Source organism: Panthera pardus, unplaced genomic scaffold, assembly GCF_024362965.1.
Source record: "Panthera pardus isolate Hobbes unplaced genomic scaffold, ASM2436296v1 HiC_scaffold_8, whole genome shotgun sequence".
Classification (NCBI taxonomy): Eukaryota; Metazoa; Chordata; class Mammalia; order Carnivora; family Felidae; genus Panthera; species Panthera pardus.
In genome coordinates this window covers 106,557,968-106,582,519 of record NW_026527013.1, presented here as the reverse complement: position 1 = coordinate 106,582,519, position 24,552 = coordinate 106,557,968, and the positions used below count along the sequence as shown (strand labels likewise).

The following is a 24,552-nucleotide window of genomic DNA, read 5'->3' as shown; positions in this document are numbered from 1 at the left end:
ATTTTCTATTATTCTTATTATAGCCTTTTCTTAGAAAAGAACATCTTTTATGTCCACGTGGTGATATTTAATCAGTATAATTAGTAGCCCTAGTGGTAGACTCCTTCTACCTGCTGCTTTGCTGCTTTGTTTTTGCTCTAATAATTTACACAAGGATTTCACAAACCATAATCCATAGAGCTTTAGTCCTATAAAATATTCTGCCAAGGAAAAATATTAGATGTTCAAATACTTCTGGTAAGTTCATTGTACTGTCTCAACCCCGCCCCCCACCATTTCCATCTCTAGGCACTAAACCACCTCCACTGAGATTTATTTCACTGGGAACATTAGCATAAGGCACATTAGCATATTAAAGGCTCTGATAAGTGCCAAAGGGTTATTTGTTTTGCTTTATTTTAAAGTGATTTAATTGCATTCAACTCAGCTTTTCTTAAATTTTCCCCCTGGCAACTTTTTCCCCCCCAGATAACCCCTATTAGTATTCCAAGATAATATCCTTCCCTCAGGACAAACTTTGGGAAACTGTGTTCCATTTATTGTGCAACCACAGTTGTCAAGATTACACATTAGAAAGTGCTTGAAATCAGACTTGAGCAATTATTCAGCAACCATTTATCCATGGTCTTGAGGTGAATGGGAGTCAAATGAGCTGAGGTTGATGGCTCTTTTCCTCCATGTGCTGGCTCTACTGACTGTGGGTGAATCCTTTCACTTTGTGGGTATCAGTTTCCTTGACTATAAAGCGGGACACGAATATTGCTGTGGCTGGACTGTCCTCAGTATCCAATGGGAAAATCAAGCAGTCTGTCAAGTGCTTAGTGCGCAGAGCAGAACTCGGTGTTTTTCTTCCCAGCCATCTCTCACCCTGCTCCATTCACAAATGAACGGTTCAAAATTAGCAACAATAAAATTCCAATTAAAAACAAAATCTTTTTTTCCCCTTCAGGTTCTTATAAATTCTGAGAAAGACATCTACTTTACTTATCTTGGGTTAGTGGGTTAGTGATTTCCATGGCTACTGAAAAATAATTTTACAGGAGACTAATTGCAAAGCAGATCAATTTTTTGAATGAACGTCCTTGAAAATGTCTCTTTAATTTCCATTTAATTGGAACAGATTCATCTGCCATCCTTATTCATGCAAAACTCCCATTTGACACCACTTAGTTCCAAACTAAATGAGGTAATGTAAACGATAAAAGCAGCATCACTGCATAGAAACACAAATATTCGGCTCATACTCTGGTCCACAACTGAAAAAGTGAGGAAAAGGGGACTCAGTGGCAAAACAAAGCCTGTGATCCCAAGACTGAAAAGCGAAACCTTAACTGAAAGCATAAAAGAAAAAAAAGTAGAATTATAGGCCTTGTCATGACATTTGGAGACAGGATTTGTAGAAGAGAGTAAAAGATTCCATCTTGCTTTGAACGTACTTCTACGTTAACTCTATTCCTTCAATGTGTACATGGTACATGCTTAGTTCAAGCCAAGTCCAGTTCTAGGCAGGCTTGTAAATAAAATAATCGTCAAGTCCACTGGGATGCACTCTACCCTCCAGAGCTTACATCTTGTGTAGGTGGAGGAGAGGGCAAAGGTCAGGAAGCAAACAAAAACTAGGGGCACATAGGTACACAAGAGAGAAAATTGTAAACAAGCTAAATCCTCTAATGAAAATAAAACAGATTAATATGCTGGAGAGAGAGAGTTAGGAGAAACATGGGGAGATGTCATCAAAGTCCCCTCTAAAGAGGAGTTTTGCTATTAATGTACCTCTCCTTTAGTTTATGCCTTTCATTTGTTTGTGGGACGACCTATTATCTGCATATTTCTCATATAACACAGTGCCTGGTACACTGTGGCAGTGAATGGCAAACAGAGAATTTAATATGAGGACATAAATTTAAACTTCAGCCTAAGGGATTTAGTTTAGTTATTACTGGACATATCCCAATCCTGAAGTGTTAAATCCCTAAATGGCTTTGTTACTTTAAGGTCTGGATTTCCTTTCTGTCTTAGTCTGCTCAGGCTGCCATTACAAAATACCATAGAAAAGGGGAGCCTGGGTGGCTCAGTTGGTTAGATATCCACCTCTTGATCTCAGCTCAGGTCTTGATCTCAGGGTGAGTTTAAGCCCCGTTGGGCTCCACCCTGGACCAGAAGCCTACTTAAAATATAGCAACAAGCAAACAAACTACAGTACAGATGCCTTAAATGACTGAAACTTATTTTCTCACAATTCCTAATATTGGAAATCCACTATCACAGTGCCAGCTTGATCATGCTGTAGTGATCTCTCTTCCTGGCTTGGCTTTCCACTGTGTGCTCACAGGGCTTGCTATAGGGGAAGAGGGAGAGGGAAGACAGTAGAAAGGAGAGAGGCATGTGGGGAGGGAAGAAGGGGAAAAAAAAGGGATGGAGGGAGAGAGAGGGTGAGGGAGATTGGGAAAGAGATAACTTTCTCTTTCTCTTGAATCCCTTTTTCTTTCTCATAAAACCAACTAATATGTCTTGAAGGCCCCACTGTCATGACCTAATCTAACCCTAATTACCTCCCAAAGCTCTTGTCTTCCAATCCTATCACATTCACTTAGGGCTTCAACATATGCATTTTCAGGGGAATATCAATATTTAGCCCATAACATTGTTTTAGCAGCTTTAAAAATAGGATGTGTTTACTAAATTGTTCCAGTCATCACTCAATTACCTATAGAAATACAGCCGTGAATAAGATAAAGTCCCTTTTGCCCTAGAGCCTTAAGTCTAATTGTAGAAGCCATTTTGCATAAATTAGAATGGCAAATAAATCTGTTCAATATGTGATAGATTAGACATTTTCTTTAAATTTTGTAATGTTTATTTATTTTAAAGAGAGAGAGAGCACAAGCAGGGGAGGGACAGAGAGAAAAGGAGACACAGAATCTGAAGCAGGCTCCAGGCTCTGAGCTATCAGCACAGATACATGGGGCTCGAACTCATGAACCACAAAATCATGACCCGAGCTGAAATCAGACACTCAACCAACTGAGCCACCCAGTCACCCCAGATTAGACATTTTTAAGAGAAAAATTTCTTACAAGTAAGCTTCTAACTGGCCCCCAAATGATCATGGACACCTGATACTCACAGCTTTGTGCCATCATCCATCTCTCACATCTTACTGGTCTATGTGGCCAGTAGCATGAGGTAGAATTGATGGTTTGTCATTTCCAAGATTATATTGTACAAGACTGTGGCCTCCTTCTTGAGATTTCTCTCTTTTGGATTATTTGTACTTGAGAAGTCATGCCATGAGCAGCAGTAGGGAGAAAACCACATGGTTTAAAAAACTGAGCTATATAGCTAATAGTCATAAGGAACTGAGACTGCAAACCACCACATGAGTGAGCTTAGGGGACGATTCTTTTCTAGATGACTGCAGCTCTAGCCCACAGCTTGACGACAATCTCAAGAGAGACCCTGAACCTGGAAACATCCAACTAAGTTGCTTCTAGATTCTTAATTGATAGATACTATGAAGTAATAATTATAGATTGATTTAAGCTGCTAAATTGGGGGGGGGGGGTTTGTTACTCAGTATAGAGAACCAATGCAAGTCTTGGATTGCGGATAGTTTGAGAAACAATGGTGTGGAGCATTCTTGACTATTAGATATTGAAGGTTTAAGTAAGAAGTAGCTAGTTCTTATTAAGCATGGCTGGATGTGTTAGAAAATAAGACCAATTATGGCACTGTAACAAACTAGATGAGCTGTTGATACTTCTTCCAGCTGTAAGATCACATTATCCAGAATCCAAGCACTGTTATCTCCCATTACGTCAGGAATGAGTCAAATAACAAGAGCTATTTATAATGAATGTCATGGCCTTTTCCTGTATTTTAACCGATAACACTTATTATTTTAATAATTCTGAGTAGATTTCAGTAGGAGTGGGTGTGAGAATGTGTGTATGTACAGGAAAAAAATATCGGTTTTAACTCTAAATGCAAAAATTATTTTTAGATATCCTCCATACACATACCTGAGGCATGGGATTCTGCTTCCTGAATGCCTTTCTGATAATGCCTTCCTTTATTGATTCAAATGATCCTCCTCTTTCCTAACAAGGGTAAGACTTTCATTCATAAGTAACTTCTTTTCTGGGTGGAACAGGTTGCCTGGAAATACATTTGATAAACCAATAAGCACTGATAATATTTGACAGGATAGAAACAGAGAGTAACTTCAATTTCGAATACAAAAGTGAGCCAAGACTAAAAACCTGAGTTTTATTTAGAGTTGTCATGCAGATACAAAGAAGATTTGTAGCTTTCTTTGATGTGCTTACATGAAATGCCTATAGTCAAACGGCTATTTTTAAACTTGAGAGGAAATTCAGGACAAAAGGAACATTTTAAATATAAAAGGGAATTCGGAAAGATCACAAAGAAGTGAAATCACGATTACAAAGTTCAAAGACACATTGTTCTTCAAATGCCAAGAAGCTGACTTAAGTATCATTGGTGACCCTCATTCAAGGGAGACTTTCTAGGTTTTAAGGAAGCTATGGACAGGAGGCCATTCTTTTGCCACCTTTTCAGAAAATGCCGTGTTTTGGGAAATCATTCTTTTTTACTTTCTTGAGACGAATTCCTGTGTGTGCATTCTTGTCAAGCAACATTTTCTCTCTTTCAACTACTACGCTACACTTTTTGAACTTAATAAGGAGATCTTAATAGCAAGATCATTGGCCTCCTGTGTCAGGAATCAAGTCAGCCAAACCACCAGAGACCAGGGAGAGGATTTTGATGTGTCAGTCCCCTGCCTGCGCAGGGGAAATACTGGAGACCAGAATTGGCCCCCACATAGATAGGAAGGTAAAAAATTGTTCTAAACATGGGTAAGAAGTCAGGCTGAGTGTTCCCAGGTGTCAAGGACAGTTCTAAAAGTCATCCCTAAAGTCATAAGGATATAAACATGGCATATTTAGGCCAATGAGGACTAACAGAGTGAGATCTACTGTCTTATATCATAGTAAAGTTCCAACAGATAAGAAAGGCAACTTTTATGGAGTTCCAACTCTGCAGTTTAAGTACAATGGCTCATTTCTTCCTCACAGCGGTTTTGAAAAATAGGTTTTATATACATTATATAAATTTACAAGTTGAGTCTTAGAGAGATAAAATGATTTGACTCGTGTTAGAGTCAGTATTCAAATCCATGACTTTCTGATGCCAAGTTCTGTTACTACTAGGTGGTATTTTCCCCCATGTGGTTGAGGTCAACACAGCCATTGATTAAAAATAAGAAAATTGGGGGATTGCTTTTGTAAGGGATCTCAGGGCATCTACTACAAACCCTTGATTTAATAAATTTTTAAAAAATAGGTCACATTGATACAAGCTATGATTCTGAATTCTATATTTCAGATACATTAATGTTGGTCATATAAATATCAAAGCCTTAGAAATCACAAAGAATGTTTTCTTAAAAAATGAATTAAATGTACAAATATGAAAAATATATGTAGTTGAATGCCACTTTCAATTTTCCTTTTGACGATAATTTTAAGAGCAAAGTTTTATCTAAAAACCATTTGTACATGGGTAATCAATCAGCCCTTTTCAATTGTCCAGTAAACTTTTGTTTTCAGAAAGTAATTGCTCATAACATTGCTTAAATATTTGAAATTTGTTTATATTTGTACGGTAAGGCAGTTCAGCAGGATGTTGTCCATTTACTGATTCATCCTGCAGCAAGCATTAAACACCTTCTATATGCCTTCTATGACTAAGAACACACTCGTAATCAAGATCCTAATGAGTTTATCAAATGAAGTACAGTCTGAAACATTTACACATAATTTAGGACTATGGAAAAATACCGGCTTTGAGAGCCCATAAGGAGTTCTCCTAATTCTACTTTGGGGATCATAACAAGATAAAACAAACTCTTTCCAGGAAGACTTTCTAGAAAAGGTACTTTGTGAATATTCCTACCAATGTCTAATACACATAAAAGGTTAACTTGTTAATGATTTAAATTTTTCTAAATCAAACTGTATCCCAGAAGAATAAAACTCCATTTCTAAAATGGACTTTTAGAAACCTTTTTTCCTTTGTTAACTAACCTTTTACATTTGAGGAAAGCAGAGAAACTACACCTGTATCTCTTGCGGTGGTTCAGAAAACAACTCTAAGAGTAGAGCTTGGTGACCTTTGTTGTTTTATTGTTTATTTTTTTATTTTATTTTATTTTAGCTATTTAAAGTTGCTAATACCATGCTTTCAATTCTAAAAGATATGCAAGGTGTCCTTTTTTAAAGGAAGGCAAATGATTTGTATTTTGTTCTTTGCTTATCAGTTATTCCAAACCATGTATCACCTAGAAGACCCCTGACCAACTACATACATTGCTGTTCTACAAATGAGAACACCTATGGTTCTCACAAAACAAATTATAACTTAAACTACTAATTCATTCATTCTTTTAATAGATTAAAGAAATAGGACTATAATACAAGCATATTGTAACAAGCCATTGTAAGTACTAGAAGAAAAATTTAGTTACTTTTTACATCACACCTCCAATCTTATCTACTGGAGGTACAATAAAAGATGGATATGTGTCTTTCTTTTTGATGATAAAAAGAATCAATATGTTAGGGGCACCAGAGTGGCTCATTCGGTTAAGCATCTAACTTCAGCTCGGGTCATGATCTCGCAGTCTGTGGGTTCAAGCCCCATGTCGGGCTCTGTGCTGACAGCTTGGAGCCTGGAGCCTGCTCTGGATTCTGTGTCTCCCTTTCTCCCTCTGTCCCTCCCCAACTCACGCTGTGTCACTCTCCGACTTTCAAAAATGAATAAATGTTAAAAAAATTTTAAAGAATTAATATGTATAGATAAATAAAGTATCCATAAAAAGAAAAAAAAAGTATTATAAATATATATTATACATTCTCAGTTGGCAGTGATATTGCCCCCAAGTGTTGAAAATTGATTCTTGGAGGAATGGATGTTAGGTATTACAATTGTTTTTGACTCTCCAAAGAATTACAGGACATGAACAGATATACACTGTATCTGTGGTATTAAAATTTAATGGGAGGAGGGCAATTAGGGATAAAAAAAAGTCTGAAAGGGCTCCTTGGGGAGGCAATAATGAAAAATGTTGAGAAACATTGGTATATATGTGTATGTATATATATATATGTGTGTGTGTGTGTATGTGTGTGTATCCGTATTTGTGTATATAAGTACACTTTTATGTACATTATTTTTTTTATTTTGAACAAAAATAGGATATATTATTCTCTCTATTCTGTCTCTTTGTTCACTTGACATGATCTGTCACATGTAAATCAGGGCTGACATATGCAAATACTTAAAGAGTTCAGGTGAGTAACATAACAAGAAAATCAGGGGTTGGGGAAGAGTATAGACCATAGCAAAATTGAGAGCCCATGCTCCTTTACCCTTTACCTCTTAAGGAGTAGCAGTGTCCAGCTCCAGCTAATAGTTGCCATGAAAGAATATTCTCTGATTTGACAAACAATACTAGAAGTCTCAATTTAAAAAAAAAAAAAAATTTAAGTGTTAATTCATTTTTGAGAGGCAGAAAGAAACACAGTGTCAGTGGGGGAGGGGCACAGAGAGAGGGAGACACAGAAGAGACATTTCTCCAAAGAAGACATCCAGATGGCCAACAGACACATGAAAGGATGCTTAACATCGCTCATCGTCATGTAAATGCAAATTAAAACCACGGTGAGGTCTCATGTCACTCCTGTCAGAATGGCTAAAATTCAAAACACAAGAAACAACAAGTGTTGGGGAAAATTTGTAGGAAAAGAAGTTCGCATGCACTGTTGGTGGGAATGCAAACTGGTACAGCCATTGTGGAAAACAGGATGGAGTTTCCTCCAAAAGTTAAAAATCAAACTACCCCTGTTCAGGACTACTGAATTAGAAACTCTATGGATCTACCCAGTAAGCAGAATGTTTAATAAGGAATTTCTTATGCAATTTCAAGTTTGAGGACCAAGGACATTGCATACTTTTTAATGGATACATAACAGAATTGAACTCCAAAATGTGAAAGCATCACACTTTGTTAAAACCATTCCCTTATTATGCCACATCTTCTTTATCCATTCCTCAATCAGTTGATGGACATTTGGGCTGCTTTCCTATTTTGGCTACTGTAAATAATGCTGCTGTAAACATAGTTGCTGCATGTATCCGTTTGAATTAGTGTTCTTGTATTATTTGGGTAAATAGCCAGTAGTGCCATTGCTGGATCATAAGGTAGTTTGATTTTTTAACTTTTGAGGAAACGCCATCCTGTTTTCCACAGTGGCTGTACCAGTTTGCATTCCCACCAACAGTGCGTGAGAGCTTCTTTTCCTACAAATTTTCCCCAACGCTTGTTGTTTCTTGTGTTTTGGATTTTAGCCATTCTGAAATGTCTGTTCGTATCTTCTCCCCATTTTTAATTCGATTATTTGTTTTTTGGGTGTTGAGTTTTATAAGTTCTATACATATTTTGCATACTAACCCTTTATTGGATATGTCACTTGCAAAATCTTCTCCCATTTCATAGGTTGTCTTTTTAGTTTTGTTTATTCTTTCCTTCACTGTGTCTAATTTTAGGATCTAATAGATATTGTCCATTTTAGGATCTAGGAGGTATTGTAAACTTATTTTAAAAATGTTGCAGAGAGGCGCTTGGGTGGTCAGTCGGTTAAGTATCCAACTTCAGATCAAGTCGTGATCTCATGGTTCCTGAGTGCCAGCCTCGCATCAGGGTTTCTGCTGTCCACACAAAGCTCACTTCGGATCCAGATCCTCTGTCTCCCTCTCTCTCTGCCCCCCCCCCCCCCCCCGCTCTCCCTTTCTCTGTCTCTCAAAAATAAATCAGCATTTAAAAAAAATGTTGCAGAAAGTCAAACTCTGACCAGCAATATATGCGAGCATGCTTATCCCAACATTGACATCCCTGGGTATTAGAACATTTTTTAATGCTCTTCATTTTTTTAATGTGCATAATGTTCTGACTTAGAAGGCAGCTAAGAATTTTTTTCTAAATTTTCTTTTTTCTTTTTCTTTCTTTTTCCTTCCTTTTCTTTCTCTCTCTCTTTCTTTCCCTCTCTCCTTTCTTTCCCTCTCTCTCCTTTTTTTCCTCTTTCTTTCTTTCTTTCTTTCTTTCTTTCTCCCTCTTTCTCTCCCTCTCTCCCTCTCTCTCTCTTTCTCCCTCTCTCTTTCTCTTTTTCTTTCAGAAAGAGAGTAAGGGACAGAGAGAATCTTAAGCAGGCTCCATGCCCAGCCTACTTGGGGCTGGATATTATGACTAACCGCGAAATCATGACCTAAGCTGAAATCGAGAGTTGAAGGCTTAAAAAACTGAGCCACCTAGGTGCCCTGAGAAGTTTTTAGTCATGTGTTTGCATTTCCTCCTTTCAGAGGGTTTGCAGATATCCCCAAGCTGACAGTGGCAGGGTTGAGAGGTGAGCCAGCACATTGTACACAGTGTCAATTTTTTTCATATCCTTACCTTCTTCCTAGGGTCCACCCTCCCATCAAATCCCTGTTTTCTTCTCACAGGGAGCCCACTAAGCCATTCATTATTTTGTACCATTTTGGCAGGTCTCTAAGTTTTCCTTTGGAATTATATTCATTTGTTTATTTCCTTTGCCCATTTACCTACTTAATAGTCTATTTTTTCCTTATCAATTTGATGTAGCTCTGTGAAAACTAGGCCATTAACAATTTGCTTTATATAATATTGTTAAGAAATGAATTATGAAAGCTACTATTTTACTTAATTAACCTAATTTGAGCAAATTTAATTCTAATCATATTAATCATTTAAAACAACTAGTATCATTTTTCTTTTTTGCTGCTTTTAGAAACTCTATTTAACATCATGCATTTTCAGTATAATGCTATAATAAGTTAACTGCAGAAAAGCCACTAATGAATATTATTTCGTTATTAACTCACAGCAAAGGAACTATAAAGCTTTAAGTAGCTTATATGAAAGTTAAAAACTTTCCAAACTTAGAAATGAATTTTTTTTTTTTTGAGGGGCGAGGGGTCTTTCTCTCAAGAGCTCCTATTTCAAGACCCATATGGGATTTCAAAATACAAGTAAATAAATGTCAAAGCCTCTTGGCCTCTGCTCTGCCATTCTTTGCCTGAAATCCTGCCAAAATGAAATTTTCCATTCAAGGACTGGCATTTACTAAGCTGATTTTTTTAAAGACTCACTTTCAGAAGTAGTGGAAATTCTGTGCAACTTTTGACGTTCCTCTCTGTGGATAGAACAGCTGCCTCTGTAGACATTTTCCACAATGGTAACTTTTTTTGAAAAACAGATTTTTAGTCCTTCCAATTCTTCAGCAACTGGGTCTATTGGCTTTTCCTAGTGCCAAGCATAAAAGATAAACAGCAGTCAAACTAAAAGCTGGTGTTTCACTAGGTATAGCAGCACAAACAGGAAAGAAAGAGAAAGGACAGAAGGGAAAGTGGGAGAGAGGAGAATGGTCTAATAGTTCACTTGCTGGAGGGGCAAGTGAGATAAATCTCAGAAAAATTGTCTCAACAAAACTGAGCTGTAGTGAGACTGGCTGTCTGCTTATTCACATAACACCATTTTCAGTTACTGTTAAGATCAAATAGTTAAGAGCTGAGTGCGTTTAAAGAATCCAAGGGGGAAATATGGAGCCCCCTCCGAACAAAGTAAAGTGTTAGGATTAGGGTGCCACCACTTCTGTTTGCCCAGTGTTGGTGGGAAGAAGGGGGAGTGCTTTTGGGAGCCTGTGAAAGAGTGGGGACTGGGAAATGGAAACTAAAATTGTCAGCCAGCAAAATCCTGCAGTTATCCCTGAGTGAAACTTTAAAAAGTTAACAAGAAACTGCGATAAATTCAAGGTAAAAATGAAAATTACAGGAAGTTAGGTGAGAAAACTGAAATCCATCTGAAATCGAACTGTTTGCACTTCTAAAAGCAATGGCTTGAAGCAGCAAGTTACTAGTCTGTCTTGAGGCTTTCTTCCTAACCTACTTAATTCTCGAAAAGCCTTTCACTGCTTTTCTCATAGAGAGTGCACCCTGAGATGATCTCCCTGCGAGCCTTCCTTTAATTTCCGACTTCTTTTCCTCTTGTCAGACCTAAGGCTCCTTTTCCTCATAGAGTATTTGCTCAGCGACGAATCACAGAGGAGGTAGCGAGGTAGAAAAAAGTTTTGTGGTTTGGGAAACTTAGGCCTTTGTTGTGTCATTTCCCTTGCCCCTCCACGCCCCCAACCACGTGACCAGGAAAGGCCGGAATTTTGTGAATGGAGCCGAAAGGTTGCTGCTGGGGCGGGAGAAGCTCCGCCCCTTCCCTGGAGCGGCCAATCTCCTAGCGGAGCGCTGCGAGGTCAGCAATAAACAACAATGGGCTGGGAAAACACGAGACGTTATTGGCTGCGGCAAGAACCTCGCGGGGGCCTACCCTGAAGCTCCACCCTTTCCCGGTTACCCTGGATACCCGTCCGGCTCTGGCTGCTGAGGTCTTCGGAAACTGTTGCTCACGTTACAGAGGCTGGGTTATCCCGGGAATGCTGGGCGGCGGGACACCCTTGCTATTGGCTCCCCGCCTGATTGCACCCTCAGAATGCACCCCAGAGCGTCTCTAGCCTGCGTTGCGAACCCCACTGTGCACAGAACCCCTCTCTGACCCGGGTTAAAATGGAGTTCCCGCTCAAAATGCTTGTAGGTGCGCGCGTTTGCACCGGCTACTCTGATTTACTAGTTTCAGGGAATGCGCTGTGGGTGTCCTTGTTGTCCACAGTTATTGGGTGTTTCCCCAGTAACACTTTTTCTGTTGTTTATTACAATTTTTTTTTTTTTTTTGGCGTAGGTATTTACCCTTCTGTTTCCCTCCATGGGTCCAGAATTGAGTCTTGTGTGCTCACACTCTCATTTTAATGCGTCTCCATAGCGTTCCATTTAAGGAACGAAACTTTATAGAAATTGAGAACTACAGCACGTTTCCCTACGGGCGGAACAGCTGCCGGAAACGTCCTTTGGTCTGGTCGCCATCAGTATCACAAGTGAATTTCAACACAGTGCACCAAGTCCCTGGTCAGATCCCCACGGCCTCCCATCCACTGTTGGGCCGAGGCTGCTTTCTAACGACTTTTTACAGCCCCAAGCCTCCTAGGCGCGTCAGGGATAGTGGTTTCAGAGTCGCAACCCTCACTTTTTAATGTCCCGAGCATTGTCCTTGAAACCCGAGCCCCAACCGCGCTCGCCCCCACTCCCGGCTGGGGCTGTTTAAAAGCTGGAGAGGAAGTGAAAGCGTCAAGTACAGTAAGTGACACCCTCCGCCTCCTTGTATACATAACAAAAGCTCAGGAAGCGTTCGAGTCCTTAGGATATCCGAGCCACCCCATTCCCTCCCCGCTCCTCCCCTCCTCCATAGTGGACTGGAAGCACCTTGTCCTAGTACACACGTGGGACACATTTGTTTTTTATACTTTTCTTCACCTAGGTTGCTCTGTGGTCCTAATTCTTCCTCCCAATGCACCCCCTCCTGACAAGCAATTCCTCAGCTCCCAGGTGATTTTACTCATGGATTCTTTATTTTACTGTCCCATGAACGATAATATCTTGTTTTACTTGAGGGATGGCTGATAAAATGAAATATTTTTGATAAACCATTATGGTGGTGCTGGATGTTGAAAAACAGGGGAAGAATTTGGGCCAAAAGCTTAGTGGGAACGAGGCTATACAGCGAGGTGGGTTCGTTATCAGGTTAAAAGTACAGGGGGCTGGAGATCTCGAGGGAGGCGATTCGGAGGAGTAAGGAGGCACAGGCTTGGTGGATCGCACTTCAGGGTATGTATCCGAACCGAACAAAAGTGCTTTAGGAAATCAGACCAGTAGTGGACCTAACACACCAGTAAGGAGAACTAGCGACACATGGCTTCAGTGTCCCGGACGCCTTAACAATAAGCAGCGGCTTAGGAAGGCAGCTGATTTCCTCTTAGGCGTTTGCAGACTGTGGACCCAGCGCCAGCCCGCGGAACATCCCTGTAGGAAGAGGGGCGCGAGAGATCCACGAGAAGGGGCAGCAAGCCGCCTGATTGACAGCTCGAAATCTGATCTTGTGAAAGAGACGCGGAGCCAATGGGAGGCAGCGATCCATCAGTTTGGATTGGAGGCCCCTGGAGGAGAAGTAGAGGAAAAACCACCGAATTGAGCTCTGTCAGAGGCGCTTTCGGCTTCCAAGGGGGAAGTGCTGGGCGATAATTAATGTTTTTATTAAATTTGGAGGGAATTTTTTGCAGCCGTTCGCCTAGCGTGGCCTTCAGGTGGGTCTTTCCAACAACTTTTTATGTCTCTCCAGATAATTGCATGGTTGTGGGTTGCAAAAACTATCCTTATGAAAGAGGTGTCTCCGTCTCTCTAGTCCCGTTAGGTGCAAAGCAAGTCTCGTTGATCGCCATTGCTAGTTTTGCACACGTTTGCGAATCAGAGCTGCCCGGGGTACACCGACCGCGCAGGGAAACATCGAGAGTGTAAATAAATACATCGCCTCTTGTTCGGATTTTTGCTACTGCCGAAAATATGTAAATTGTGAACTCTCTTGGCTCTCTTTGGATCCAGGTGAAGGAGGCTGTGTAGGGAGGGTTATTTTTTGTGAATGGGACTGTCTGAGGGTAATTAGCTATGCAAATTCAAGAGCTTCATTCATGATTTTTTTTTTTTTTTAGCCTAAAAGCCATCTTGTTCCCCTCTAGGTTGATAGAAGTCCACATCCCGAGGAAATCTCCAGCTAAATGCTCAAAATATAAAACACTGAGCTGAGCTTTGCGAAGAGCAGCAGAATGGATGGATTTTATGACCAGCAAGTGCCTTACATGGTCACCAATGTGAGTGATCAGTTCGAAAGTTGCTGTTTATAAACTTGACTCCAACGGAGGGGGGGGGGGAGGAGAGAGAGAATGAGAAGGGAGGGGGTAAGGGGGTTGGGATTGCAGATACTTTATCTGCTTTGTTGCCACTGTAGGGCGACTCTGCTTCTAGAAGCCCAGTCTTCAAAATGAGCTTACCTTTCAGTGACTTGGATAAGGCATAGTTTTGTTTTTAAGAACCCCCCCCTTTTTTTTTTTCTGATTAAAGTGCCCAAGATGAGTGGAAGAGGAGATGGAGGGCAGCAGCAGCTGCACTCAAAGTTTTTGGCTGGGTTTGTCTGCCACATTGAAAAGAATGAAGTTGAGACTAATGCTGACACTTTTTGTTTACATGGGGTGTTTTTCTTTCTTTTTTTCCTGTCTCATTTTTTCCTCATATTTTTCATTTCACCACTCTATTTATGCTTTTTGTTTTGGGGGGTATCAGAGAGAATAAAACTCACTGTATTATAGTCTAGCTTTAATCTATCTGAAAACGACTTTAAGTGTGATTGCTTAATGTTTTGATGCCAAGATGCCATGAATACAGGACTGATAAGTAGTAGTGTGTTCCGCTTGGCTGGGAACAACTCTCCCTGGTTGTTGAATTCTCAGCTTTCACTGTCAAATGAGTGCAGAAAATGAAGATTAGATTGGATACTGTGGACTTTTATTTTTCTATGCAGAGAGAAGATCCAGTAGACTTATATATGCATGTGTTTTTGTGTATATGACATCTGAGGTTTACATTTTTTTTAAAGGATTTTTTCTTTCCCTTTGTAGAATCAGCGTGGGAGAAATTGTAACGAGAAACCAACAAATGTCAGGAAAAGAAAATTCATTAACAGAGATCTGGCTCATGATTCTGAAGGTGAGGTTTGATTTTGGGCTGAATCCCTGCTCTTTACCTATACTCCCCACCCTCATAAAGAAGAGGAACCCTTAAATCTTAGCTTACAAATAATATTCTTTCAAATTCCTGCATTTAATTGAGACTTTTACTTGTAGCAATTACCATAATGTGACAGTTTGCATTGGAGGATATTTTATGGCCCTGTCACAGACTAATGAAAGAAGGAAATAAAAAGTTAACAGTGACATCCTTCTTTTAATCACTTTTGTGTTTAAATATTCTGGCCCATATGGCATATAACTAATCCCATACACTAAGGTAACAGTTTTAAAATATCCAACACAGTGGGACATAAGCAGCTACGTATACTACTTAATTTCTCCTTTTTACTTTATCAGAAGTAAAACAATATAAATGATTGCTTGATTTCCCATTCCCCTTACACTGAAACCATATACTATTATAAAACTTTTCGTGGATGATTTCATTGACTACATGGTGAGGTCCTAATGTCTTGTTTATAGGCCGTCAAGTGTTCACTGAATCGTAATTAAGGCCTAATTAATAATTATAATAACTATTTGAAAAATTACAATTTTTTTAAAATGCACTGTTGGCTAGGAGTTCAATATATTATAAATTATTCCAGACATACGGTAGCACTCATAATGAACTTAATCTACTTAGATTTAATTATCAAAGTTCATTTTGCCATTTTGATTAGGTGTATTGAATTCTGAAACTTAACTCAAATCTTCATCCATATTGGACACCCCTCTCCCTCCTACTATGACAGAATACACAGTTTTGGACTTGGTAATAAACAGGTGCCAGGGAATTACCTCACTTTGACTTTGTAACACCTATTAATGTAGAAATTTTCCTTTACAACATTGTATTCAAAAGTTGTCTCTTTCAGTTTTGAGGCATTGAACCTCAAAACATACAGTGCTTTAGAAATTATACCATGTTCTGTTAAATCTTTTATATAAGGTCCAGAAGATAAAAAGAAAATGATTTGCAGTCTTTCTAATCTTTCCCCTGTGAGAGTTGACTCTGTTTAAGAAAGGTTTACGTGGATAGACACACCTTCACCTCAGCCTTTTTGTGACTCCTAGTATATGTGTGTTTGGTCTCCCGGATCTTATTATATTAAATTATTGGTTAAAAGGGGGAAACTCCTGCCTTTATTATGTATTTCACTAAAAGAGTTTTTTAAAGAAGTGTTGCTTACTAGCAATTACAATGGCAGGATTATTGAGCTATTTAAGTCATGAATCCTATTTTCTTTTTATATTGACTCCCCTCCCTAAATTAAATTGAGATTTAATACCAACTTCATGACAAAAAGTTCCATTTAATGGAACCTAAAGGTTTTCAAATCTTTTGTTTATGTCTCTGACTTGTTTTTTAGAACTCTTTCAAGATCTAAGTCAATTACAGGAAACATGGCTTGCAGAAGGTAAGGCAAAAAATTGCTTTAAAACGAGGGGAAAAGCAACTCTAGAAGGGGTAAAAAAAAAAAAAAAAAAGTCCTGAACTTGCTGTCTTAATGTTCAACCCAATTAATTGAGCTCTAAAAGAGCCACCTCATGTGTCATGCATACATTAGAGTCTCTGATGAGTTTGTCTTTGGGGAATCTGGGGCTGCACTACCCAGTGTCATCACAAATTACCAGGAGAAATTGCTTCCAGCTCCCAATCACATCTGCTTTTGGCAAGAACTAAAGCACCAAGACTTCAAGTTCTAAGCCTCTGTTCAGATTTTAATTGCAATTGATCAGGTTTATATTATTGTACCTCGAGAGACCTCCTAGAGCCAGAACCCGGCTTGCTGTTTCTTTTAGAGCAGCGCATATCATTATTTGGTGTTCTGGTGGAGGACTTTTCTGATGGCAGAAATTAGTTTCTCTGGGTTCATCAGGACGGGATGCTTCAAGATTTAAGTGCAAGTGTCTTCTTTCCACCTTGTTCACAGCACAGAACGTTAGGTGTGTATGCAATACTTAGGAAATCTATGGCTTTAAAAGAAATCTTTGGGGGATTTAAGGATTCAAAATAATGTTTTCTATTTGTTACTATTAGGTGATAGTTGCTGAGATGGGTTTTGCTTTTATGTCACTTTCGTTAGGATTTATTTAATATGGCAAGGTGACATCTAAAGGCAGTACTTTTGTTTTTAATTACTTTTTAGTAAAATATTGTGCTGCAATCTGTTTTATTTTTTATTGGGTACAACTTTATTTTACAGGAACAATGAGATACTGCTTCAGTACAGTTTAATACAACTTGGGAAATGCCTAATGTTGAGGGATTTTTGTTAGTGTCCATAATTTGAAATTTTTCTTTTGGATTTGTCATGATAAATGTGGAATATTAATTTTATCCTATGATGTGTTTTATGGGAAACACAAAGAGAAAATTATACATTTTTAAGCCCTGAGTCTAATTTGTATTTCTGTCTGTCTGTTATATGGATATGCAGTTTCCGGAACAGATTTCTAAGATTGTTAAAAGACGAGAGAGAGAGGGTCTCTTTAAATGGAACCCAAGTGTTGCTCTTGCTACTTTGAGGCTGACTGCAGGGTTTTATCGGGGGTCTTGCTTGCAGTTCATCAAGTTGCTGTTAGCATGTAAAATAAGTTTCTTTGTTTTGCTGATATTCTTGTTCTCTAAAAAGCTTTTGCAATCTTTATAAATCTTTTAAGTTAAATAGCTTTCCTAGTAGCCCTTTGAAAGGGTGATTTAATTTGCATGTTCATAAAAGGTGAGTATTGATGAAAGCTTTAGTTACATTTAAAGGTCATTTTGCTCGTCTCTGTAAATGAAACTTATTGCAATAGATTACTTAGTATTGCGACATATACTATACCTTAAAACTTAACTTTTTTTCAGAAAAATTTGCACAGAGGTCCTTGTGTTAACTTTGATATGTTAGTTTTGCAAAGTTGAAGGTTGTGAAGACATTATGTTTAGGAGGGCATTTGTTTGCTTATCTAAAATAACTGGAAATATCTATTTTAATTGTTCTTGAAGATTTTTGGTTCTTAGATGTTTAAGTCTCATTGATTCCAAGGCAGTGCTCTTGCTGGCAGATTTTGAATGTGCATAGCAACTCTGTTTCTGGAATTTTAAAATGTGGATTCTGTGACAGACTCTTGCCATTTTATAATCAGTTTTACTCCAGTCTCTTACTTTTGTTTTGTTTATTTGTCGCTCGGGTAAGTGATTTCAATAACTTATCCAAGTTAATCTGTTTTAAAACTCTGCACTACATATATTCTTACCCATGATTATTAACGTACCTATAAATCAGATCTGAAAGATTTAGCTTTATGTAAAACAAACCTGGAAAATGACTGATGTATTTGGAGGAACATGGACTTTTACAGAGAAGGTAATTCATAAGCTTAAATAAGTTCAGGAATTAATCCTCAGGGTGTTTTATCGAATACCCAGGTGGGTGACTGTTTATAAACTATGGATAAGGCTGCAGTTTAGAATAATGTAAACAGTTTTCAAAATAGTTTACGTTAATTTATTCTATCATGATATAAACGTAATGCTGTTAATATGATTTTTTAAATCTTAATAATGGAGAGTTCTTTTTTTACTATTTGTTAATAGACTGCACATTTATTTGTATTTTTAGCAACTCTATATAATAATATTATTTGCTTTAGCATTTTAACTTGACTTATCCCACGTGTTGAACTCAGAACAGATCTTAAAATTACAGTAGATTATTTGTAGCTAGGTTTGCCTATTTATGTCCTTCTGGACGTCCACAAATTAAAACATTACCAGATTGGCAGACTATGAACTGTTTCTATATTTCTTTTCATAATGCTTGGTAGCCAAGAAAGTGACCATGGAATTTTAAGGCTTCTTGACCCTTTTAAAAAAAAGATCATGGGCGATTAACCAAGTTTCTCTCAAGAGTTAGAGTCCCACTGGGAAGTTAAACAGGTCTAAAAATCATATTAGATATGAGTCAAGTTGTGTCCAATGAAAGTTATGTTTTTAAAAAGTTATCAAAGCCCCTAAATACTTGGGAAATGATATATCCTAGAGTGTTTAATTTGTTTTTTCCTGTAAGAATTTTTATAAATTAGATTCAAAGTGCAACATAGGGATTAGTCATAGGTAAAATATTATGAATTATGAAATGTGTTTTACATCTAAGGACAAATTGGGGTAGATAAGGCGGGACTATTTGAGGGTGAAGGTTGGAGCCAGTATTCTCAATTTGCTAATATCCTCTAATTTAGGGGGAAGAATGGAAGTGTATTTAAAATTTTTAAGCAGGATCAAAAATATGTTTGTGAAGAATGTAACTTTGTATCAGTATCGCTTTTTAAGCATTAACCCTGCAATTTAAATGCTGTTAACATATATACCACAATTTAATGTATTCACATCTCATTCTGAAGAAAATTGAAAAGATAACATTTTCAGTGACCACAGTAGCACTTAAAAAAAATAATATGTGTCTTTTTAAAACTTTGCCAAAACTGGTTTATAATTTTACTATGTACAATTTTTTATTGATTCTTTTTCTTTTGAATTAGATTGCTACTGACAGAAAGGCAATTTCAATTATTTGATCTCATGAAATAATGAGTTCATATATCAACCCTATCAACATCATGGTAACGTCTTATTCTTAACATCCTGTTTTAAGTGATGCTGTAGCGAATGGTGTCCTAGAAATTGGTAGTTAAAATGGACCCTTTTGTGTGTTAGGAAGATAACTAGAAGGATATAAAGTTGAGTTTAAAAAGGATTGCATTCTTCCAAAGTTGCTTATTAGAGCTTACCTACTAACATAACTTAAAGAGAAACCGTAAATTTCCTATGTATCTAATGTGAATACATAGCACATTTTGAACATTGTTTTTGGTGTGGATCTAGATGTTCTTGAGGTTCCATTTCATCAGTAATATTAAGGACAAATGTCAACGGTGATTTGCTGCCACAGGGTAGAATGTTTCTCAGTGGTGTTATAGTTAAGTTTCCTGCTGCCACCACACTTAAATCTAAGTTTTCTCTAAAAGAACAGCCTTTCTACACCAAAAGTTATTGCTTCCTGCAGATAGGGCTTCTTTTTTTTTTTTTTTTCCCTTTTGTGTTGTGTGACCTTCAAATAATAGGTTGAGCTAACAGTAGAGATGTCTGCCTTTACTTCAGTGGCTGATACTAAATTTACATTCAAAATAATTTCTAATGAAGTCCCTTTAAATAATAGGTGCTGTTGTTACTCGCCTTACATAATGCCACCCACAATGCTCCCTGGTCCTAATGTACTCATTTTAATTTTTCAAAAATTGTAACTGTTTCTTGTTAAAATGGAACATAAATTGGATATGTGTCCATTAATGTATTGTTTTTTCTTTTAAATGTGATCCGGTAAAAACTAAAGATTTTAAAAACTACATTGTGTTGTGTGGTTTACGTAAAACAGGAAATGAGAATAAAGCATCAAATTACCGAAGTCCATCCTATTTCTTAGTTTTGAGCAAGAATCATTTCATGTGTAGGGGGGAGGGGCGTGACCCCTCTTTTTGTTGTATCAGGAAATACTCTAAACTATGAGAGCAAGACTTCTCATTTGGACTTGATTAAAAGATAGCAGGTAAAGTAAATGTATTATATTTCTAAATATTTATTGGAATTCTATAAATGCCTTTTTATCTAGAGTCTACTTGCAAACCACCCCCCTCACCAAAACAAAAAGCCAAAAAAAAAAAAAAAAAAAAACAACAAAAAAAAAAACAAAACAACACAAAAACACCAAAACACCAAACTTTGTTTAAATAGATCTTGGATTTGGTATAGTTTAGATACAGTTTTTCCGGAAGGTCCTAAGGAGTGTTAATGAAATACTGCTTTTCTGGTTCAGTTACAAGAAATGTGTCATGTTTTGGATTTCATAATATAACTTTATTCCCTTTGACCTGTGTACAAGCTTGTAATTAAAATGATAATAATAATGTCAGACCTCCGTAGTATTAGAGAAAATAGGAACAACAGCTCTTAAGCCACACTTAAGTTTTCAAGTCACTGTAGGTTAGTTTAATGTTAGAAATTGAAGCTTATTTGAGGCTAAAGACAACTAAAACGTACTGTTTTCTTTTTTTTTAGAGCATCAAGTATTAAAGATGTCTCTGTCATGCAGAAAAGCTTTCTCTCTCTCTTTTTTGTCCTTTAAATATGTTTATACTGCTGTATTAATTAATGCTTATACATTGGTACAATCATTTTAATTTTAAAAGCGGATGTGGTATAAAACCAGGCTTAGTGGCTTCATGATTATTTTGTTCCGTGGCCCGAAGCTTCATTTTAGGATTACACAGAATGCCACTGTGCAAAGGTTGATTTTCTTGTTGTTTTACTTTTATTTAAAATAAAATTTAAGTTTATTCAGAGCAACTCGTTTCTAATTCTTTGGTTCAAAGTGAAAGGCTACAAAGTTCAGCAATAATCTAGTCTAATCTCAGGATAAAGAAAATCTGAATAATAGGCAAGAAAAGCAAGGTATTTCTCCAATGAATTTTTTCCATCCTTGCTTCCTCCATCCTTCTCTCCATTCTCTTAGTTCCTTCCTTCCTTCCTTTCTTTCTTCCTTTTCTTCTTCCTTCCTAGTTTTAGACATTTAGGTTTTTGTGACAAGTTACCCAATAAAGCAGGACACAATAAATCAGTCAGTCTATCCATCGATCATCTATCTGTCTATAGATATCTAGATAGATAGATTTCATTTTGTAAACTTGTCATGTATTTAAATGTATACCTTAATGAACGCGAGCTGTATTTGAGATAGAGCGATAAAATCGGTGTGTTTATTGCAAGTTCAAGTTGACTTGCTTTAGCTCTCTGGAAGGGTGTGACATGAAAAGATTGCGGTTGGGCCACATGGCTCATGCTGGACTGTGTTTTTGTGAATGGAGGCAGAACTCCAGTTCTGCCTGCTTGTCTGGAGGAATTGCTGAGGAGATCAGCTGTCTCATTCACAGGCAGAAAGAATGACTCATACATCTTCCGCCTTGTTTGGCTCCAGGTCATTGTTACAGTGGATAGAACTGGTTTTAATTAAATATTAACCCCTTTTATACTTGCCATTTGTTCCATTTTTAATTTTCCCACTTTTTTTTTTTTTTTTTCATAGCTTTACAAGAAAACTTCACGGACACCTAGTTTGTAAGAAACAGGTTGCCTGCAGCCAACCTTGGAAAATATTTAAACTCTCACCTTTTCTTAAGTAATTATTATTTCATCTGAAAGCTCAACATAAGCATAAAAATAAAGGAACTCTATTTACAAACTGCCACCATGCCCGGAAGTGTTAGTTAAGAAAGTATGTTGAAACTAGAAATGAGGGTTTGTGATGCTGTGACATCTGAATCATGATTAATATTTTTGAGTTTGTTTTTCATAGTCTGTATTGCTAGGCAGTAAAGAGAGAGAGAGAGAGAGAGAGAGAGAAACAACAACTTTGGATAATAATCTAGGTAAAGCAAATAGCTGAGAGTGCAGATACTACCCTTTTAAAGCTGAAGTCCTGAGACTTGATGGCAACTTGTCTATTAATGTGCAATGAACTGATAGAGCCACTCCAGCTATTACCAATAAAATCCACGTGCTTAATCTTCTTGAAAGCCTTTTATTGGTCTTTTGGTATATACTTTTCCCCCTTGTCCTTTCTTACTCTTCCCCTTCCTCTTTAATTACATAGTGTGGGGAAACATTTTCATTCCCCAAAGGTGATTATTCCAAGCATAGTTTATAATAGATAGCAGTGAAAATAGTATTTTTTAAAGGTTGGCCTCTATTGTTAATTTTCCACTTTGGAGTTGGTATGGCTTGCCACAAATTTTCAGGCAGCTGTAGTTTGCTACTTCACAGAATTCCCGTGAATTGAGGAAAAAAGGAAACGCATGATACGAGTGTGGCAATACTTTGTCATATTTTCCTTGCCCAGATCCAACGTGTGTTTTTCGTTAACTGCTTTCCTTTTACTCTAACTTGAAATTAGAAGTATACTTAAGCCTTTGTCTATTTAAGTAGCATTCTGCTTCATTTGGTCTATTCAGTTCCTTAAGATTAGCTTCTGTGAAAATGTGAGTCATATGTTTTTTGTTAAAATTCTGTAATATGTTCAGGCATAAGTGTGAAGTATTTATTCAGTATGTTAAAGAGTTAGAACAGAAATAGCAGCTCTTACAGCAATTCGTATTCTTATTCTTTTTACAAATTGTTACGCACCTATTTTCTATGTATCTGGAAGTATAACTTCCAGCTTGTTCTAAAATTTTGCTTTTTTTTCTCCCTAACATATTCCAGCACGTACCACGTATCCATCAGTGATTTTTATGTCTCTCTTGCAGTGATACGTATCACAGAGTTGCAATTTTGTCTTATGATAGTAAGGAAAAAATAATGTCTGGCCTTTAGGACACTCATACCAGCATATTCAGTTACAAATATATTTTTGTTACTCACCAGCTATTTTTAACTATTCCTGTAAAGGGATATTACATTTTTATTAGATTCTTGTAAATGTTGGCTTTTAAAAAGCATAGTAATTGCTGTGGCTGATAATTTTGCATCTCAATAGTTATGTCTGTTTAGCTGTTAATTTCGAAGGCAAACCAAAACATGTGGATTTGATGGAAAAATGTGTAGGATTTGGTTCTGTCTACGTGCTGTTATTTATTAAGCAGATATTGAAAACGTTTTTTTTTTTTTTTTTTGGTGTGAAAACTCTACTTGTACAACTCTGTGAGTAAAATGAAGCTTACTGTAATGTGAAAAAATGTTTGTAGTTAGAGAATACTAATGTACAAATTGTAGCAGTTTTTTAAATCCCTTTCCAATATAATTCCCGAGAGCTGAAGATGTGTAACGTGCATTGTAATGACGGGAGGAGTTGTGTGTGTGTGAATTGAAAGAAGTGGGTGAGAGGTGAAAGTTTGGAAAAAATAAGTCACATTTAGAATTCCATGTAGTTGTCACAGAAAACCTGTATTAACACTTCTACACCGAGGAATAAAATACAGTTCAAATAGGTTAAATAATGTATGTAGTTTACACTGATAGGAAGTCATAAAACTATGATTTGAAGTTCGCATGACCTTCGTTATCCATGGTAGCAGACATTAGGGGAATATGAAGGGGGCAAAAGAAATCTCTTCTTTTATTATAGGTTGATCAGCTAATAGCTTGGAAAAAAGTTCTTAACATTTTTGGTGACAGAGGATGGAATTTGTCTTTAATAAGCTGATATACTGGTTCACAGAGAACGTTAGGAAAGAATTTAATGTCACATTGTATATATTTTAATACTTGGCAAGATTTTCATTGGTTCTCCTTTTGAAAACATGATATAAATTTTATTCAGCCGGATATTTCCCATTTAAAAAATGTGATTAAATAAGCCAACACAAAAGAATGCTTAATCCTATTTATGTTGTATTTCTTTTTTATACAAAAATTTTAATACAGAATTCCTTTTTATAGGGAATTTTTCTTAAATCATTCAACTACCAATCCAAAACTTTTTCAGCAAAGAGTGATTCTGTTCATAAACTGTCCCCATTCAGAGTAGGCTGTTTTTAAAAAAATTAATTGACATTTATTTTAATATGACTTGACTGGATAAAACGTTTCAGTATTAGATAATACTAGTAAAGTAATACTAGTAATCACATCATAGCTAAAGTTAAATAGAACAACTCCTATTTTTACCAAATTAAAAGTAACTAACTCCTGTTTTAT

At 37.2% G+C, this 24,552-nt stretch overlaps 1 protein-coding gene across 11 annotated transcripts in view; it reads left to right on the top strand.

The window, feature by feature from the left end:
* The first annotated feature begins 13,013 nt into the window (after positions 1 to 13,013).
* ETV1 (ETS variant transcription factor 1) overlaps positions 13,014 to 24,552 on the top strand; it is a 93,079-nt gene continuing 81,540 nt past the window's right edge. The window contains exons 1-5 of one of the 11 annotated variants that reach the window (XM_019443486.2): positions 13,014 to 13,340; positions 13,439 to 13,635; positions 13,770 to 13,901; positions 14,706 to 14,793; positions 16,190 to 16,237. In XM_019443486.2, the coding sequence (XP_019299031.2) occupies positions 13,857 to 13,901; positions 14,706 to 14,793; positions 16,190 to 16,237 (181 nt within the window). In that variant the 5' untranslated portion in view covers positions 13,014 to 13,340; positions 13,439 to 13,635; positions 13,770 to 13,856. Of the gene's footprint in view, positions 13,341 to 13,438; positions 13,636 to 13,742; positions 13,902 to 14,089; positions 14,244 to 14,705; positions 14,794 to 16,189; positions 16,238 to 16,433; positions 16,767 to 17,436; positions 17,543 to 24,552 lie in introns of those variants that run through there. The other 10 variants (XM_019443479.2, XM_019443480.2, XM_019443485.2 and 7 more) reach the window with 10 other exon arrangements.